The sequence below is a fragment of the Pollachius pollachius genome (genome assembly GCF_949987615.1).
Source record: "Pollachius pollachius genome assembly, chromosome: 1".
NCBI classification, from domain to species: Eukaryota; Metazoa; Chordata; class Actinopteri; order Gadiformes; family Gadidae; genus Pollachius; species Pollachius pollachius.
In genome coordinates, this window is record NC_136934.1 from 1,100,072 (window position 1) to 1,120,163 (window position 20,092).

The 20,092-nt window shown below is 50.7% G+C and overlaps 2 protein-coding genes across 4 annotated transcripts in view; one reads left to right on the forward strand and one right to left on the reverse strand.

Moving 5' to 3' along the window:
* acacb (acetyl-CoA carboxylase beta) overlaps window positions 1-3,661 on the reverse strand; it is a 42,814-nt gene extending 39,153 nt beyond the window's left edge. For 2 of the 3 annotated variants that reach the window (XM_079737289.1, XM_079737288.1), the window contains exons 1-2: window positions 3,600-3,661; window positions 1,786-2,431 (exon numbers count right to left, since the gene is read on the reverse strand). In XM_079737289.1, coding sequence (XP_079593415.1) covers window positions 1,786-2,411 — 626 coding nt within the window. In that variant the 5' untranslated portion in view covers window positions 2,412-2,431; window positions 3,600-3,661. Of the gene's footprint in view, window positions 1-708; window positions 811-1,785; window positions 2,432-3,599 lie in introns of those variants that run through there. The other variant, XM_079737290.1, reaches the window with a different exon arrangement.
* Window positions 3,662-4,178: 517 nt separating this feature from the next.
* pole (polymerase (DNA directed), epsilon) overlaps window positions 4,179-20,092 on the forward strand; it is a 39,140-nt gene continuing 23,226 nt past the window's right edge. The window contains exons 1-26 of the mRNA XM_079748871.1: window positions 4,179-4,374; window positions 5,167-5,293; window positions 5,713-5,793; window positions 5,912-5,956; window positions 6,086-6,178; window positions 6,266-6,420; window positions 7,379-7,523; window positions 7,604-7,684; window positions 7,789-7,896; window positions 7,985-8,095; window positions 8,658-8,743; window positions 8,888-9,007; window positions 9,565-9,697; window positions 9,956-10,069; window positions 10,895-11,107; window positions 11,726-11,833; window positions 12,146-12,274; window positions 14,286-14,388; window positions 14,639-14,785; window positions 15,089-15,234; window positions 15,684-15,832; window positions 16,208-16,300; window positions 17,051-17,353; window positions 17,831-18,026; window positions 18,301-18,515; window positions 19,156-19,258. Coding sequence (XP_079604997.1) covers window positions 4,301-4,374; window positions 5,167-5,293; window positions 5,713-5,793; window positions 5,912-5,956; window positions 6,086-6,178; window positions 6,266-6,420; window positions 7,379-7,523; window positions 7,604-7,684; window positions 7,789-7,896; window positions 7,985-8,095; window positions 8,658-8,743; window positions 8,888-9,007; window positions 9,565-9,697; window positions 9,956-10,069; window positions 10,895-11,107; window positions 11,726-11,833; window positions 12,146-12,274; window positions 14,286-14,388; window positions 14,639-14,785; window positions 15,089-15,234; window positions 15,684-15,832; window positions 16,208-16,300; window positions 17,051-17,353; window positions 17,831-18,026; window positions 18,301-18,515; window positions 19,156-19,258 — 3,378 coding nt within the window. The 5' untranslated portion in view covers window positions 4,179-4,300. The remainder of the gene's footprint in view (window positions 4,375-5,166; window positions 5,294-5,712; window positions 5,794-5,911; window positions 5,957-6,085; window positions 6,179-6,265; window positions 6,421-7,378; window positions 7,524-7,603; window positions 7,685-7,788; window positions 7,897-7,984; window positions 8,096-8,657; window positions 8,744-8,887; window positions 9,008-9,564; window positions 9,698-9,955; window positions 10,070-10,894; window positions 11,108-11,725; window positions 11,834-12,145; window positions 12,275-14,285; window positions 14,389-14,638; window positions 14,786-15,088; window positions 15,235-15,683; window positions 15,833-16,207; window positions 16,301-17,050; window positions 17,354-17,830; window positions 18,027-18,300; window positions 18,516-19,155; window positions 19,259-20,092) is intronic.

The following is a 20,092-nucleotide window of genomic DNA, read 5'->3' on the forward strand; positions in this document are numbered from 1 at the left end:
AACACATTGGAGTCACATGGAGAGAATCTGACTTGTTTATCTTGAGGTAAACAATGCCATCACTGCAGGTTTATAGGACAGCAGGAGAGGCTACCAACACTGACAGCTTCTAAACGAGCCTTCAGTTCATGCTCAGAGCCTCACACCTGATATGAACTTCAGACTTAACTCTCCTATTTCAAACTTTGTACACTTGAGATTAAAAAGATAACCTTCCCACTCGTTGCCTGACTCATTTCCTTCCTCTTAAGCATGAAAGAACAAGATATCCATTCAATTCAACATCGTTCTGCTCTGTGGACACACGTCTGATCTTGTTTACATTATGGGGAACAGTGTGTTTGTTCCTTGTGTTGGCATATATTCAGATATAGTGAATGCTGCAGGGGAATTACTGTTAGAGTAGCCGTATAGTTTCCCTGGTTCCCCTGTTAATCTGCTTGACTTCTTACTCTCAAATTGTTGGAGCCTTTGTTTTCCTTCAGACCTCCACGTGCAGCGTCTAACCTCTACCTGATACATAACAACACACTGCGCACGTGCACGTCCTGTCGCCTCCGACCCCTCACACCATATGGAATGAAATGCAGAGGATTTTGCCTACGTGCTGCGTCGTGTTTTGCCAGCCACTGAATCACAAAGGCTACGTACACAAACAAACAAAGGAAGGAAGTGAAGTTCAACCGTTTGGGTTTAAATGGAACCAACCTTTAGAGGGCACTGAAGCCAGTTCAACCCTGGCCTGTCCTGCTGTCTCCATTGCACAGCGCCATGCAGACTTCACCGGTGCAATTAACACATAGGACACAACGATAAGAGGACTGACAGACTGAGAGGCCAGCTCCTAGGCTCTGTGGGTCAGCTGCTTCCTCCCAGTGAGGCTACTCCCTGGCAGAGCTCTGGGGAGGCAGACACGCACGTGCCGGGGCCTACCCTATCACAGGCCAGGTAAACACACCCTCAGGCCAGCAAAGGAACACCACTTAAAAACCAAATGACTGCAGAAGAGAACAGATTGGTGCTTCCCTTTCGATAATCCTCACAGTAAACCAACAGACCAGAAGACGTATCGAGAAGGATCCCACCTGTACAGGTACATACATTTATATTTACTATTTTGACCTTGAGGTTCAAAACAATCCCACAAGATCTCTATTGAGAATACTGAAATATACAGACAGAAATACGCAGTTCAAGAACTAAATCTCATTACGTCGCCCCCTCTGTGACGGTGGTTACATGTCACTCCAACACCAAGACAAACAGAACATCCCTCCGTCGTTCAGACGGTCAGTGCAACAAAACGGACCAGAGGATGAATGAATGAAATAAAATAAAGAAAAGAGAGCAGAAAGCAAGGCAGGCATCAGCTCTTCATCAATTACATACTATAAGAGGGCAAAAAAATACATACCATGTTGGTGTGTTTATACAATGTGTTTCTGTCCATCGGTAACGTGACCCTGCCAGCCTCGGACCTCGTTTGAACGGCATGGAGAGACGTTCCAATTATAGCACACAGAAGTGTGTGGCATGCGACAATAACAACGCTCAGAGAGGACGCAGAGCCGACACGCAGCCAGCCGGCTACAGGCAGCTTGGGAAGACTGAGGACAATCAGACATGTCAACTCTCCAACACACACACACACACACACAACCCGCCCCACACAACCACACCATCACAACTCTTTAGGTTGTTGATTCAAGTTTGATTTTAGCCACAACTAGGGTGGGTGGTGTAGGGGTGGTGTGTGTGTGTGTGTGTTTGGGGGGGGGTGCTTACTTCATCACAGAGCTTGCCCGTGGCGGGGCTGTGCAGGTCGGCCGCGGGGTGGTGGAGGTGGAGCTGGAGGTGGAGCTGGAGGTGGAGCTGGAGGTGGAGGTGGAGGTGGAGGTGGAGGTGGAGCTGGAGGTGGAGGTGGACGGGGGCTGGGAGGGACCTGATGGGGGCTTGGCGACTAGAGGCCCGTCCTCATCGGAGGAATTGTCCTCGGACGCTCCCAGGATGAAGGCCAGTTTGGGCCGGGGACTCTTGAAGGCCATCAGGGGGCCGAGTGCGATGGTCAGCCGGCTCTCGGCCTCCCCGTCGCTGGGGGTCTGCTCCGGGCGGGGGTCTCCTACCGCCGCTCCTGGGGCCCCTGGAGGTTCTGGAGCAGCACCTGTCGCTTCGCCGTCGACCTGAGAGACGGGGTCCTCCTGGCCAGCGGGGGCAGCGGTGCTGCAGCCCCCGGGCTGCTGGGGCTGTGCCCCTGGTCGAGGGAGGGCGTGTGCGTCAGCGGGGAGCTCCTCGGGCACCGCAGCAGAAGCTTGTTCTCCTCCAGGCATTCCTGCCTTGGCCTGGGTGTACAACCGCCACCGTAGGAACAAGAGCAAGAGCACGGCTAATCCCAGCACGGCGAGAGGCAGCATTCAACGGCACCCGCTCTGTACTGCAGGGAGAACGCAGAGAATGGATCAGATACATGTGTTTACAAACTCTAAACTGACCTGTGTGTTTGCGTCCTAGCCTTCGATGAGGGACTATCTTCTGAGTGAGGGAGGAGGTTGGTCTTCTAACCCAATGTGTGAATGCGGTGATCTTCTAAGGGACTAGGAAACAGTTGATATGTGGCAGCTGACAGGAGAGCCTTGTGGGATAAAGGTCAACACTTAGGCACGGGAGTGAGCTAGAGATTAGTGGAGGTGGACACAGCACAGATATGAACCACACAGACAACTTGGACCCTCGGAAATAAAGTGAGCTCCGATAAAAACATCAAAGAGCAAATGGGCTGTTTGTGGTGGCTGGGGCCCAGCCTGACTAGAGGTTTGGGTGAGGTGAGCTTAGTTCCTTTTTATGTTGAGGACAACCACAGTAATAAATTCGTCTCGTTGATAAGATGCCTCTCCATAAAACGGTTCCTAACAGATGGCGGCTAGTCTAACCTGCACCAGTGCCTCTTAGAGGTCATAAAAACAATACGTTTGACTGTGGGCTTTTAAAAGAGAGGCATTATGTTAAATGAATATTAGAGAATGTTAAAATGTCAAACTAATATGCAAAACCTCTTCAGTTCACTGGGGGTCACACTGCAGGCTTGACAGGGGAGATAACTTAACTGTGACAGTAATGATGCAATCCTGCATAACTTTAACAAACTCATCACTTTAGTTTGAAACCAAGGTTTTTTTTATACTTTATTAAGATGCATTATCATAGCAATAACTCAATAAAAACTATTTTACCTATTTCTTGCATGTGATATGTCCATGGGACAACTTAAATGTACACAGGTATTAGGAGTGCTGAACTTAGCATTGCTTCTGCAGCTACCGCACAGGGAAGCCTTTACTAGCTGAATACAGCTTAACAAGTTCAAGTTCACATGTGAACAACAACATGTGGGAGCGTGTTGTTGACAGCCGGAAACGACAGCTATAAAGACTGGCGAAGCGCTCCTAACGTGCAGCATAGCGGACCTAGTGTGACCTAAGCCTCATTCTAGTCCACTTGTAACTGCGTCTCCCTGAAGAACCTCCAGGTTCGCTGAACAACCGATCAGAGATTCTCTATCGAAGATCTCATGATTGTTACCAGGAAGGTCTATAATTACCTACCGTTAAGAACACTTCCAGGCCGCCCATGCCTGAGTAGATCTGGTAAACATGTGGACGTTCACTAGCCGGAGGGGATGGGGGGGGGGCTTCCTGCGCGAGGGAACTGCCTACAAAGTAGGCGTGGTGTAGGCAGGGACGTAATCAAGGATTACCTTGAGTAATTATTATCAAGTGAAAAAGAGCATCCAACTTGTAGATACAGGCTGAGTCCACTTTGCACACTAAATGTTAGCTGTCGCCTGCCGTTCAATGCAAATCGTTTTCAAAGTATTCACGGGATACTTTGGAAACAGAACAACCTTGCAGAAAAAACATTGCCATTGAAGTTCCATCCGTCCTAACATTTTTGCATTTTCCAATAGCGTTCAAGTCAAGACTGACTTGACGATGGGTTGTAAATATGGGACTCTTCACATCGATGTCGTCCATCCCACATGCCTTGAACGCACCAGCAGCCTTGGGGGCGGGTCCATGGGCGGTGCCAGGGGCGGAGCAGACGCAGACACTGTCCGGTCACGCGGGAACCAGCAGAAACGCGCCAAAATAGGAATACAGAACCAGCGCTGTCAGAGAGGCTAATGGCGGACAACAACACTGCTATGTTATCTAAATAATTGACAACTCTTTTGTTTTGCCGTTACGATAACATCTACAAAACGGTGGACTTCATTTCGAGGACTTCATAACTTGGAAGAGCGAGGATGGTTTATCAGAACACCGGACGGTACCGGGCCGACCGTGGAGCTGGAGGGGGGGCAGATCAGGACCACCAGCAGTAAGTCTCCTCAGACCACACTGTGTATCAGAACTTTAAGTCTCCTCAGACCACACTGTGTACCAGAACTTTAAGCCTCCTCAGACCACACTGTGTACCAGAACTTTAAGTCTCCTCAGACCACACTGTGTACCAGAACTTTAAGCCTCCTCAGACCACACTGTGTACCAGAACTTTAAGGCTCCTCAGACCTCACTGTGTATCAGAACTTTAAGCCTCCTCAGACCACACTGTGTATCAGAACTTTAAGCCTCCTCAGACCTCCACCTGAACACCGTTCAGTTCAATTCTGAAGTTCACCATCAGTCAATCCAATTAAACTCAACGTTATCGATTCGCTTTTCGTTCAATATAGCAATAAAAACGGATTCACAAGCGAATCAACCATATATATATATATATATATATATATATATCCTGTAGGAACAAGAACAAGAGGTTGGTTTAAAACAGGACTAAACACCAGAGTCAATACAATACACAACACAACGTGCTTAACAAGGAAACACAACAGGGACAATAAAAACATTTATTGTAGAGAGAGAAGCGGTAGAGCAGGACGCGCCTGACAGGACGCATCACCAGGTAGATGACACCTTCAGTGATCAGCAGGAGAACGCTAAGATGAAAAGGTTTGCTTTAGGATGCTGCTGAATCGTGTGGACAGGTTGTGAAGGCTTCAGTCCTCTTCCAGAGGAGTTCTGCTCCATAGACGGGCGAGGACGTCTGTCCTCTCCTCAGACACACAGAGGACATGATGATCCTAACACCAGGGTGTCTGTGTGTTCTCAGGGATGATAACTCGGCGGCCAAGAGGCTGGAGCGAAGTCAGTTCACCGACGAGATGGACGCCCGCTTCGGCTTCGACCGGATGAAGGAACCGGGAGAGAAGACGGGCTGGCTGGTCAACATGCACCCGGTACGTCCACGACCCCCCACTCTGTGATCACCAGGTTATCTAGTAGGACCCCCTCCTAACCAGGTTATCTAGTAGGACCCCCTCCTAACCAGGTTATCTAGTAGGACCCCCTCCTAACCAGGTTATCTAGCAGGACCCCTCCTAACCAGGTTGTCTACTTTTTTTGCGTTCCCGTCTTCATTGCTACCACTCCACACCATTGTGTGTGTATAGATATTGTTTTTGTTGATTGTCTTGTAGTTGTACTCATATTTAACCGTTTATATCTCTTTGTTTCATTTATATTACTGTCCTGTACCGGCTGCTGTGAAACCAAGTGCGAGGCTAACCTGCCTTTGAGGAAGTGTCTGGGTGATATTCCTGTGTGTATCTGCTTGAGGTGGACGTTAGTGACTCCTTGGTCCGTTTCTCTCCTGCAGACTGAGATCCTGGACGATGACAAACGACTGATCAGTGCTGTGGATTACTACTTCATCCAGGAGGATGGAAGTCGCTTCAAGGTGATTTGATTCAGTGCTGCAGAGATGCAGTTTGTTTAATGCACTACAGGTGACTGTCATCGCCATCGATTACGTACAGTGCCTCATGTGTATTCCTGCTTCGTTCTTCTGCCTACAGGCAGCACTCCCCTTCAAACCCTATTTCTACATAGCCACTAAAAAGGTTAGTGAAAGTCTCCTGATAGGCCTCTTTGACAAAGCAGTAAACCATTAAGATATTGAGCATAATAAACATTAAGCATTCTAAGATATTAAGAATATTGACAGTAGGAATGATCTCGTCCTCCACCAGAACTGTGAGCGAGAGGTCATCTCCTACCTCTCCAAGAAGTACCAGGGCAGGGTGTCCAAGCTGGAGGTGATCTCCAAGGAGGACCTGGACCTGGTGAGTACGGCCCCTGAGGAGGGCCCCTGAGGACCACGCTGTTAGCAGTGGGCCCAGTCCAGGTCTGACAGGTGTTTGTGTCCCCAGCCCAACCACCTGGTGGGCCTGAAGAGGAGCTACATCAAGCTGTCCTTCAGCACCGTGGACGACCTCACCAGGGTCCGCCGGGAGATCGCTCCTGCCGTCCGGAAGAACCGGGAGCGGGAGCTGTCCAACGACGCCTACACCACCATGCTGTCCAGGTACTGGGACCCGAGACCGCACGGCCAAACAGCGTTCCCCTGGACTCGCTGCTCCTCTGATCCTAGGGTTCTGTTCCTCTGACCTGTGGGTTTTCTGTTCTCTGTTCCTCTGATCCCTGGGTTCTGTTCCTCTGACCCGTGGGTTTTCTGTTCTCTGTTCCTCTGATCCGTGGGTTCTCTGGTCTCTGTTCCTCTGACCCCTGGGTTCTGTTCCTCTGACCCGTGGGTTTTCTGTTCTCTGTTCCTCTGATCTGTGGGTTCTCTGGTCTCTGTTCCTCTGACCCGTGGGTTCTCTGTTCCTCTGATCCCTGGGTTCTGTTCCTCTGACCCGTGGGTTTTCTGTTCTCTGTTCCTCTGATCCTAGGGTTCTGTTCCTCTGATCTGTGGGTTTTCTGTTCTCTGTTCCTCTGATCTGTGGGTTTTCTGTTCTCTGTTCCTCTGATCCGTGGGTTCTCTGGTCTCTGTTCCTCTGACCCGTGGGTTCTCTGTTCCTCTGATCCCTGGGTTCTGTTCCTCTGACCCGTGGGTTCTCTGTTCTCTGTTCCTCTTTACATTTACATTTACATTTAGGGCATTTAGCAGACGCTTTTATCCAAAGCGACTTACAATAAGTGCATTTGTTACAATAAGTACATTTGTCATAAGAAGTGAAACAATATATCGCTGTCGGTACAGTAAAGATGTTCATAGAACCAAGTGCAAGTATTACAATCGCTAGGCTAACCCAATAAAAACATAAAAGAAGAGACCCACCCCTGGGTCCTGTTCCTCTGACCCGTGGGTTCTCGGTTCTCTGTTCCTCTGACTCGTGGGTTCTCGGTTCTCTGTTCCTCTGACCCGTGGGTTCTCTGCTCCTCTGACCCGTGGGTTCTGTTCCTCTGACCCGTGGGTTCTCAGTTCTCTGTTCCTCTGACCCGTGGGTTCTGTTCCTCTGACCCGTGGGTTCTCTGCTCCTCAGTGCCATGTCGGGCGGCAGCGTGACGATGGAGGAGCAGGATGGCCGCTACAAGAAGCTGTGGGACCAGCTGGAGAACGTGGTGGACATGAGGGAGTATGACGTGCCCTACCACGTCCGGGTGTCCATCGACCTGAAGATCCACGTGGTGAGGCCCGGTTCTGTTCGGCTCTCCTGTGGGGTCGCTCTGGGTGCTGTGGGTGCTCTAACGCTCCGTCCTCTCCTCAGGCCCACTGGTACAACGTGCGGTACCGCGGCACCGCCTACCCTCCGGAGATCGTCCGCCGGGACGACCTAGTGGAGCGACCAGTAAGAACCCCTGCCGTAGCTCCGCACCTCGTCCTCACACCGGGTTCATCCCGGCAGCGGACCGTTCTTCGGGGGGCCTCACGTGTGTCTCTGCCGTTCCGTAGGACCCGGTCGTTCTGGCCTTTGACATCGAGACCACCAAGCTGCCCCTGAAGTTCCCGGACGCAGAGACGGACCAGATCATGATGATCTCCTACATGATCGACGGACAGGTGCGGCCTCACTCTACGGTTCCTCTGCCCCTCTTGCGTTCTGCCCATGCCTTCAGAGGTCCTGGTGTTAATCCGTCTTGCTTTGAAGGGCTTCCTCATCACAAACCGAGAGATTGTGTCCGAGGACATCGAGGACTTTGAGTTCACTCCCAAGCCCGAATACGAAGGCCCCTTCACCGTCTTCAACGAGGCTGATGAGGTATGGGCAATGAAACGGATGAAGGTCTCAGCAGGAACACCTTGTTTAAAGCCTTACTCTAGTGTAACACATAGTCTGAACACAGTGATTAAAGCCTTGTTCCAGTGTTACACTAGCCTTATTCCAGTGTAACACTAGCCTTATTCCAGTGTAACACTAGCCTTATCCCAGTGTAACACTACTAGCCTTATTCCAGTGTAACACTAGCCTTATTCCAGTGTAACAATAGCCTTATTCCAGTGTAACACTAGCCTTATCCCAGTGTAACACTAGCCTTGTTCCAGTGTAACACTAGCCTTATCCCAGTGTAACACTAGCCTTATTCCAGTGTAACACTAGCCTTATCCCAGTATAACACTAGCCTTGTTCCAGTGTAACACTAGCCTTGTTCCAGTGTAACACTAGCCTTGTTCCAGTGTAACGCTAGCCTTATCCCAGTGTAACGCTAGCCTTATTCCAGTGTAACACTAGCCTTATTCCAGTGTAACACTAGCCTTATTCCAGTGTAACACTAGCCTTATTCCAGTGTAACATGGTCCACTGCGTGTGATCTCTCCTCCAGGCAGCCCTCATTCAGCGGTTCTTCGATCACGTTCTAGAGACCAAGCCCAACATCTTTGTCACATACAACGGGGACTTCTTTGATTGGTGAGGTCATACAAGCTCCCTGCTTACCCCTCGTCTCCCTCCACTCCCTTCCCCGGTCTCTCCTGATGCCTTGCTCATGTGCCCTCCCCCCCCGGTCTCTCCTGATGCCTTGCTCATGTGCCCCCTGCCCCGGGTTCTCTCCAGGCCCTTTGTGGAGACCCGGGCGCTGCAGCACGGCCTCACCATGTACAAGGAGATCGGCTTCCAGAAGGACAACCAGGGGGAGTACAAGTCCTCGCAGGCCATCCACATGGACAGCTTCAGGTGGGGCTCCGCCTGCTGCTGGAACACCGAGGCCTCCAGGCCCTCGTAGAGCTCTGATAGGCTGCCAGTGGGAAGGCCGGAAGGCCAGGTTGTGGCCACGCTTTCATCCAAAGCAACTTACAATAAGTACATTTGTCAGAAGAAAGAGCACAATAACTATATATCTCTGGTACAGTAAGGATGTTCATAGAGCCAAGTGCCAAGCACTAACCATCACTAGGTTAACCCATTCCCTGTAGACAACAAGACAGCTAGGATAAGATGCTACACCATGCTAAGTACTATTACTAAGTGCCAGGACGTACAAACATACAGTGTGTAACAGGGCTGTGGGCGAGTTGGGGAGGCTATGCAGAGTCCGGGTGAACTGTGAACGAGTGAGATTTAAGTCTTTACAGAAGCTGGTGAGCGACTCTGCGGCCCTGACGTCGGCAGGGCGCTCGTTCCACCACGGCGGGGCCAAAACAGAAGAGTTGTGACTTTGATGATTGACTTGATTAGGCCTTCATAGATGTGTTGACCCCTGTTGACCCCGTGCTGACCCCTGTGGACCCCAGGTGGGTGAAGAGGGACAGCTACCTTCCGGTGGGGAGCCACAACCTGAAGGCGGCGGCGAAGGCCAAGCTGAGCTACGACCCCGTGGAGCTGGACCCCGAGGAGATGTGCCGCATGGCGACCGAGGAGCCGCAGGTACACACAGACACACACACGCACAAGCACACAGACACACACACGCGCACACAGACAGACACACACAGAAGCACGCACAGACACACACACACAGACAGACACACGGGCAGACACACATAAGCATGCAAACAACAACAACAACCACAACATGCAAACAAAAGAAGGGCGGCGGCGATCCGGTTCCAACCGGCTCCCGCGTCCCCATGTGAACGCGATGGTGTAGAACTGGTACCAGCAGTAGATCTTCTGTCTCCTCAGACCTTGGCTACCTACTCAGTGTCGGACGCCGTGGCCACGTACTACCTCTACATGAAATACGTTCACCCCTTCATCTTCGCCCTGTGCACCATCATCCCCATGGAGCCTGACGAGGTAGGTCCTACCTGTTCTCCGTCACCTGGTCGGACGCGGCCCAGCCTTTACATCGGCTCCTCCTGGGCCCTGGTGCCCAGCCGTCTGCTGGAGGTCCGGCCCCTCTGGGTCCAGGCCCTCTGGTCCCCTGGTCCTCTGGTCCTCTGGTCCTCTGGTCCTCTGGTCCCCTGGTCCTCTGGTCCTCTGGTCCTCTGGTCCTCTGGTCCTCTGGTCCCCTGGTCCTCTGGTCCCCTGGTCCTCTCCTCTGGTCCCCTGGTCCTCTGGTCCTCTGGTCCCCTGGTCCCCTGGTCCTCTGGTCCTCTGGTCCTCTGGCCCTCTGGTCCCCTGGTCCTCTGGTCCCCTGGTCCTCTGGTCCTCTGGTCCCCTGGTCCTCTGGTCCTCTGGTCCCCTTGTTTGTGGTGGTTCTACTCCTGGTTTGTGGTGGTTCTCCTCCTGGTTTCTGGTGGTTTTACTCCTGGTTTCTGGTGGTTCCTCTGGTTTCTGGTGGTTCCTCTGGTTTCTGGTTGTTCTACTCCTGGTTTCTGGTGGTTCTATTCCTGGTTTGTGGTGGTTCCTCTGGTTTCTGGTTGTTCTACTCCTGGTTTCTGGTGGTTCTATTCCTGGTTTGTGGTGGTTCCTCTGGTTTCTGGTGGTTCTCCTCCTGGTTTGTGGTGGTTCTCCTCCTGGTTTCTGGTGGTTCCTCTGGTTTCTGGTTGTTCTACTCCTGGTTTCTGGTGGTTCTCCTCCTGGTTTCTGGTGGTTCTCCTCCTGGTTTGTGGTGGTTCTCCTCCTGGTTTGTGGTTCGGTTCTCCCCCATGGCTCACCCCTGTGGTCTGTGTTCCCCAGGTGCTGAGGAAGGGCTCGGGCACGCTGTGCGAGGCCCTGCTGATGGTGCAGGCCTTCCACGCCAACATCGTGTTCCCCAACAAGCAGGAGCAGGTGTTCAACAAGCTGACGGACGACGGCCACGTGCTGGACTCGGAGACCTACGTGGGGGGCCACGTGGAGGCCCTGGAGTCCGGGGTGTTCCGCAGTGACATCCCCTGCCGCTTCAAGATGGTACGCTCCAGCGTGGCGCTGGGTTCTCTCTCATCGGGGGTCCCTCTGGGGAGGGGGGTGCGTGGCCCCCCCAGACGAGAAATGTGGGTTTCTTTGCATAAAGTACAGGAAATGGTAACTGAAAGGAGATTTACATTTACATTTAGGGCATTTAGCAGACGCTTTAATCCAAAGCGACTTACAATAAGTGCATTTGTTACAATAAGTACATTTGTCATAAGAAGTGAAACAATATATCGCTGTCGTTACAGTAAAGACGTTCATAGAACCAAGTGCAAGTATTACAATCGCTAGGCCAACCCATTCCCCGTGTAAAGCAGCGATAGCAGCTACTGTAGACGCTACACAATTAAGTACCTTGAATAAGTGCAATGTACAAGTGCCAGGACGTACAACATTCAATGGTGGCTGTGCATTGGTTTCTATGCAGAGTCGAGGTGAACTCTGAACAGGTGAGTTTTGAGTCTTTTGCGGAAGCTGGTGAGCGACTCTGAGATCAAACATTGATGTGTTAACTGATTGCGTTGTGTTCATTGTGCTTGTTTTGTCCGTTGTGTTCATTGTGTGTGCTGTGTTCTTTGTGTTAACTGTGTTCGTTGTTCGGTTGTGTTCTGTCAGAACCCGGCTGCGTTCGACTTCCTGTACCAGCGCGTGGAGATGACCCTGCGCCACGCCATCGAGGAAGAGGAGAAGATCCCCCTGGACCAGGTCACCAACTTTGATGAGGTGGGCTACCCTTCATCATCTACATCTCATCATTAGCATTGTTGTTAGCATTATTCTGAGCAAGTGTTGCTGCCGGGCTTAAAGATTGGCCTGGTATTCTTATTTGAGCCTAATTTATTGTCTAATTTAATTTCATCATTCTTTTGTGTTCTTATTTTCATGTAAAGCACTTTTTGTTACATTTTGCTGTTCAAATTGTAAATGTTGTTCCTTGTAGCCATGTGCTTGTATGCTTTACCGCATCCTCACATTGAACTACTTACTGTTACTGTCTAAAATCCTCAATACCAATAAAGTTGACTCCCTGTCCAGCTGTGTGAGGAGATCAAGGCCAAGCTGGTGTCTCTGAAGGAGGTCCCCAACCGCATCGAGTGCCCCCTCATCTACCATCTGGACGTGGCGGCCATGTACCCCAACATCATCCTCACCAACCGCCTGCAGGTACGCAGCCCGCGCCATACATGTAGCATGTTACTACCCTACTGCAGCTCAGCGTCATACATGTAGCATGTTACTACCCTACTGCAGCTCAGCGTCATACATGTAGCATGTTACTACCCTACTGCAGCTCAGCGTCATACATGTAGCATGTTACTACCCTACTGCAGCTCAGCGTCATACATGTAGCATGTTACTACCCTACTGCAGCTCAGCGTCATACATGTAGCATGTTACTACCCTACTGCAGCTCAGCGTCATACATGTAGCATGTTACTACCCTACTGCAGCTCAGCGTCATACATGTAGCATGTTACTACCCTACTGCAGCTCAGCCTCATACATGTAGCATGTTACTACCCTACTGCAGCTCAGCGTCATACATGTAGCATGTTACTACCCTACTGCAGCTCAGCGTCATACATGTAGCATGTTACTACCCTACTGCAGCTCAGCGTCATACATGTAGCATGTTACTACCCTACTGCAGCTCAGCGTCATACATGTAGCATGTTACTACCCTACTGCAGCTCAGCGTCATACATGTAGCATGTTACTACCCTACTGCAGCTCAGCCTCATACATGTAGCATGTTACTACCCTACTGCAGCTCAGCCTCATACATGTAGCATGTTACTACCCTACTGCAGCTCAGCGTCATACATGTAGCATGTTACTACCCTACTGCAGCTCAGCGTCATACATGTAGCATGTTACTACCCTACTGCAGCTCAGCGTCATACATGTAGCATGTTACTACCCTACTGCAGCTCAGCGTCATACATGTAGCATGTTACTACCCTACTGCAGCTCAGCGTCATACATGTAGCATGTTACTACCCTACTGCAGCTCAGCGTCATACATGTAGCATGTTACTACCCTACTGCAGCTCAGCGTCATACATGTAGCATGTTACTACCCTACTGCAGCTCAGCGTCATACATGTAGCATGTTACTACCCTACTGCAGCTCAGCGTCATACATGTAGCATGTTACTACCCTACTGCAGCTCAGCGTCATACATGTAGCATGTTACTACCCTACTGCAGCTCAGCGTCATACATGTAGCATGTTACTACCGTACTGCAGCTCAGCGTCATACATGTAGCATGTTACTACCCTACTGCAGCTCAGCGTCATACATGTAGCATGTTACTACCCTACTGCAGCTCAGCGTCATACATGTAGCATGTTACTACCCTACTGCAGCTCAGCGTCATACATGTAGCATGTTACTACCCTACTGCAGCTCAGCGTCATACATGTAGCATGTTACTACCCTACTGCAGCTCAGCGTCATACATGTAGCATGTTACTACCCTACTGCAGCTCAGCATCATACATGTAGCATGTTACTACCCTACTGCAGCTCAGCATCATACATGTAGCATGTTACTACCCTACTGCAGCTCAGCATCATACATGTAGCATGTTACTACCCTACTGCAGCTCAGCGTCATACATGTAGCATGTTACCACCCTACTGCAGCTCAGCGTCATACATGTAGCATGTTACTACCCTACTGCAGCGTTCAGCATCATACATGTAGCATGTTACTACCCTACTGCAGCGTTCAGCATCATACATGTAGCATGCATAATGCATGTTTACTATCATATGTCATGGATTGTTTCTTTTTGTGTTGCATCTCTTTTAAAGGTGTTGTTTTGCTGTTTTGCACTAAATGCGCTCTATAAACAAGTTCAAGTTATTTTATTGTCAATGCACAACTTTACAGGCAAAGCAGTCATAGCTGCCAATGATATTTTTGTGTCCAAAAGAAACAAAGTTGAATTAGATGTTTACTGATGCTATCCTGGAGGGCGGGGGTAGAGCGCACAGGGGCTTGGGCCCCCTGCTGAAAGGTTCCAGGTTCGAAATCCCAGGCCCCTCCACAAGAGATGCGCTGGCCCTGATGCCTGCTCTTTAAAGTCCTGCTCCCCAAACCCACTGCGAGTGTGTATGGATGAGAGCATGAGGACTAAGGGATGAACGTGTCCCACCCCCCACAGCCGTACGCCATGGTGGATGAGGCGATCTGCGCCGCCTGCGACTTCAACAAGCCGGGAGCCAACTGCCAGAAGAAGATGTCCTGGCAGTGGAGGGGGGAGATCAGTAAGACATCTGACCGTACATTAGAATAGAGACTGTTCCCCTTTCAGAAGTATACTGATCCTGGAGGAGCAACCGTAATCACGAGCGCCACAAAATCAGATTCTGATGCATCATTTGATTCTTTCTTTCCTCCTCCCTCTCTCCTTCCCTTCCTCTCCCCCCTCTCTCTCACCTTCCCTCTCTCTCTCCCAATCTCCTTCGCTCTCTCGCTCCCCCCCCCCCCCCCCCCCCCCCCCCCCCCCCCCCCCAGTGCCAGCGAGCCGCAGTGAGTTCCACCGGATCCAGCAGCAGCTGGAGTCGGAGAAGTTCCCCCCGTTCTTCCCCAACGGCCCGCCCCGCGCCTTCCACTCGCTGAACCGCGAGGACCAGGCCAAGCACGAGAAGAAACGCCTCGCAGGTGAGCAAGGCACCGTCCAACACACAACCACCATCATACTGGAGGAGCGTTACATACGGAGGTATAGAAGGGTCACGGTGTGGGAGTAGGAGGGGGCGTCGGAGGGGGGGGACAGGGCACCGGGATGCCAACATAAACAAGCCTAACTACTGCTAAGTGTTCCGTCATGCAGTGGTACCTCCGGTGGTACCTCCAGTATCTCTGGTGGTCTCTCCGGTGGTACCTCCGGTGGTGTCTCCAGTGCCCAGTGTCAGCTCTCTAGTTGTGTTCTCTGACCGGCGGCTCCGTGCCTCTCTCTCTCAGACTACTGTAAGAAGGCCTACAAGAAGGTGCACCACACGCGTCTGGAGGAGAAGGTGACCACCATCTGCCAGCGGGAGAACTCCTTCTACGTGGACACGGTCCGCGCCTTCAGGGACCGGCGCTACGAGTTCAAGGGCCTGCACAAGGTGATCCCAGAGATCCAAGAGCTACACACACCTTCACAACTCCACCAAGTCACGTCTTCACCAAGACACATCTCAACATCTTCACCACACCATATCTTCACATCTCCACCAGAAAACATCATCACATCTCCACCAAGTCACGTCTTCACAACTTCACAACTTCACCAAGACACGACTTCAACGCAACACATCTCAACATCTTCACCAAAACACATCTCAGCATCTCAACATCTGAGAGAGATGTGTTATTTATTTTGCTTTTGTTAATCATTGTTATTCTTCAAATAAAAACCAAACTTAAAAAATATAAATTTTTCATTTATAGAAAAAAAATGATTTAAAATCGATAACCGGGTTTAGTTTGAAAAATCTGAGATTTAATTTTAGGCCGAATCTCCTAGCCCTAATCCCGCCGCTGTCTGCTGCTGCCGGTCGCTCTCGCTCCCCAGGTGTGGAAGAAGAAGCTGTCCTCGGCACTGGACAGCGGAGACGCGGCGGAGGCCAAGCGCTGCAAGAACATGGAGATCCTGTACGACTCCCTGCAGCTCGCCCACAAGTGCATCCTCAACTCCTTCTACGGCTACGTCATGAGGAAGGGGTACGCCGTCCCATAATGCACTGCACCAGGACATGGGCTGCTGTCAGGAACATGTTGGTGTGGGTGGGATTCAGATTACCCATAATGCCCTTCACCAGGACATGAGCTGCTAGGAACTAGATATTGGTGGAGATGAGATTTAGTTTCAATACTTAATAATTAATCCCAGGGCAATTATTAGTGTCACAATTGCTCTGCTCAAGAGAAATTATAAATATGAATAGAGTATAAAATATAAAGACAACAATAACTATGTGAAATATATAAAAATATGCATTTATAACAAAAAAAATGTCTGGGACTGTTGGAGTTCTGTTAAGATGGAAGCAGAAAGGAGCTTCTGGTGTTCAGAGGCTGACGATGCTGTCTCCTCAGGGCTCGCTGGTACTCCATGGAGATGGCGGGCATCGTGTGTTTCACCGGAGCCAACATCATCACCCAGGCCAGGGAGCTGATCGAGCAGATCGGGTGAGGACCATCACCATCTGAGCTGCAGTCCCTCTGTCTGTCTCACTGTCTGTCCGTCTCCTTGTCTCTTTCTGTCTCTTGCTGTCTCTTTTTCTGGCTAAAGTTATGATAGTTTATATTTAGTTGGTTCAAAGGACAGATCACACCTCCCTACCCTTCTCTCATCCCGCTAAACCTTTTCTAGAAGAGATAGTGGGGATGACATACTGGATGGAATTGTTGATACAAAACACAGGGAATTCCTGTTTGGTTTTCTTTAATTTATATTTCCCCCTTTCTCTCTCTTTCTGTGTTTGTCTGTCTCTCTCTCGCTGTCCCTCTGTCTCTCTCTCTCTCTCGCTGTCCCTCTCTGTCTCACCCTCTCTGTCTCTCTCTCTCCCCCTCTGTCTGTCTCTCTCTGTCTGTCTCGCTGTCCCTCTCTCTCTGTCTCTCTCCCTCCCCCTCTCTCTCTCTGTCTCCCCCTCTCTGCCTCTCTCTGTCCCTGTCTCTCTCTGTCTCTCTCTCTCCCCCTCTCTCTGTCTCTCTCTGTCTGTGTCTCTCTCTCTCTCTCTCTCTCTCTCTCTCTCTCTCTCTCTCTCTCTCTCTCTCTCTCTCTCTCTCTCTCTCTCTCTCTCTCTCTCTCTCTCTCTCTCTCTCTCTCTCTCTCTCTCTCTCTCTCTCTCTCTCTCCCCCTCTCTGTCTGTCTCTCTCTCTCTCTCCCCCTCTCTGTCTGTCTCTCTCTCTCTCCCCCTCTCCCTCCCCATTGACCAGACGCCCGCTGGAGCTGGACACAGACGGGATCTGGTGCGTTCTCCCCAACACCTTCCCGGAGAACTTTGTGGTGAAGACGAGCATGGAGAAGAAGGCGAAGGTGACCATCTCGTACCCGGGCGCCATGCTGAACATCCTGGTGAAGGAGGGCTTCACCAACGATCAGTACCAGGAGCTGGTGGACCCCGCCACGCTCACCTACGCCACGCGCGCCGAGAACAGCATCTTCTTCGAGGTGGACGGGCCGTACCTCGCCATGATCCTGCCCGCCTCCAAGGAGGAGGGCAAGAAGCTGAAGAAGAGGTAGGAGGCGGGGCAGGGCCGGGGCGGGCCTCCAGTTCAGGGGGCGGAAGCGTACATGTACTGTGTAGTACATGTACTGTGTAGTACATGTACTGTGTAGTACATGTACTACACAGTACTTTTAGCGGATACTTTTATGCAAACAACATTGATTTAAGATTGAACTTTTGATGCACGTCATTACGGATTAAGGCCTGCTTGTTACTACTTATTATAGATAGATGTCTGTCTGTTAATGTAGATAGAGGATCCATACATAAGGAGCTTTGTTTTGGGGTACTGGTGCAGAAACACAAGATGCAGACATGTTGAAAAAAATCTGTAAAGGTTGAACAAAAGGGGGTTAGGGCCTTGTATCTCCTGGACGTCTTGTAGTTCTGCACCAGTCCACACACCAGAAGCCCCTGGTCTGGAAGCTGGGGGGGGGGACAGGGGGGACAGGAGGCTGATGCTGAGGGGCTGACCCCTGGTGTCCAGGTACGCTGTGTTCAACGAGGACGGCTCCCTGGCCGAGCTGAAGGGCTTCGAGGTGAAGAGGAGGGGCGAGCTCCAGCTCATCAAGATCTTCCAGTCCTCCGTGTTCGAGTCGTTCCTGAAGGGCACCAGCCTGGAGGAGGTCTACGCCTCCGTGGCCAAGGTGGCCGACTACTGGCTGGACGTGCTCTACAGCAAGGTGGGAACCCGCCAGTTAGTGGGGAACCGTCATTCAGTGGGGAACCGTCAGTGAGTGCTGGAACCTTCGGTTAGCGGTAGGGAACCTTCAGTGAGTGGGGAACCGTCAGTGAGTGCTGGAACCTTCGGTTAGCGGTAGGGAACCGTCAGTTAGTGGGGAACCTTCAGTGAGTGCTGGAACATTCGGTTAGCGTTGGAGAACCTTCGGTATCTCTCTGTCCTCCTGGCTCGTCTCATCTGATCTGATCTCCTCTCAACTCGTCCGGTCTGGCCAGGCGGCCAACATGCCGGACGCAGAGCTTTTCGAGCTGATCTCGGAGAACCGCTCCATGTCGCGTCGTCTGGAGGACTACGGCGAGCAGAAGTCCACGTCCATCAGCACGGCCAAGCGGCTGGCCGAGTTCCTGGGCGACCAGATGGTGAAGGACGCCGGTCTCAGCTGCCGATACGTCATCTCCAGGAAGCCCGAGGGGGCCCCCGTCACCGAGAGGTGGGGCGCCGGAGTCAAGGGTCAGACCTAGAGGGTTGGGGGGTCATAGGTTGAAGCTCTAGGGTTGACATTAACCCTTTGTAATCTGCTAGCTGTAGTGGCACTCCGTCTCAGTGTTCATCCTGCCTTTATCAACAGGAACTTACTGCTGCACCTGTAATCATCAACATGCTGCCAACCCTTTTTATTGTGTTTTTGTATCTTAGTATGCCTTTATTTATATTTGAATAGCTTTCTATTCTATGGTATAGGTAGCACACTGAGACCTGAGTACTGCATTTCGTTTATCATGTACATGTTAAATGACAATTAAAGCATCCTTGATCCTTGTCGGAGAAATCAAACAGTATTTGCAACACGAGCGAAAAGACGTGACAATGTTCCTTCGTTCGTTAACTAATCCTTGTTTGTTTGGTCTGCTGGCAGTCTGTTATCATTGTCTTCAATCTTGCAAATTAACACAAGGATATAAATCAACATAACTGTTCGTGTATTGTCAAACATTACGGTTGAGGTTGACACTTAAATAGACCAGAGACCCTGGTTAGCCAGTTGCCATGCCAACATGATAAGGAGTATGGTTAGTACCCTGTGTACCCTGGCTCCTCCGCCTGTAAACGTGTGACTGTTGTCTCATCAGAGCCATCCCCATGGCCATCTTCCAGGCCGAGCCCAGCGTGAAGAAGCACTTCCTGAGGAAGTGGCTGAAGACCCCCGCCCTTCACGACATGGACATCCGCACGGTATGGCCCACGCCCCCCCACTCCCAAGACGCCCTGATCAAAGACACGCCCTGATCCATAAGACACGCCCTGATCTATAAGACACACCCTGATCTATAAGACACGCCCTGATCTATAAGACACGCCCTGATCTATAAGACACACCCTGATCTATAAGACACGCCCTGATCTATAAGACACGCCCTGATCTATAAGACACGCCTTGATCCAAAGACACGCCCTGATCTATAAGACACGCCCTGATCTATAAGACACGCCCTGATCTATAAGACACGCCCTGATCCATAAGACACGCCCTGATCTATAAGACACACCCTGATCTATAAGACATGCCCTGTTCTATAAGACACGCCCTGTTCTATAAAACACGACCTGATCCAAAGACACGCCCTGATCTATAAGACACGCCCTGTTCTATAAGACACGCCCTGATCTATAAGACACGCCCTGTTCTATAAGACACGCCCTGATCTATAAGACACGCCCTGATCTATAAGACACGCCCTGATCTATAAGACACGCCCTGATCTATAAGACACGCCTTGATCCAAAGACACGCCCTGATCTATAAGACACACCCTGATCTATAAGACACGCCCTGATCTATAAGATATTGTTGACCTCCAACCTTTCATGCAGATATTGCTCTTACACAATGTTATATCTTCTTATATTGGGTTTCTTTGGGGAAATCACTCAAAACAACTATAAAATAAAATATGTTTCATTATTATCATCACTATTAATACTCAATGGTATACTCTGTAAACGTAAAGTCTAGTCATCTCTTTTATTGGGTGCCGTAGTCCTGGCATTAGATCCACCACTCCATGA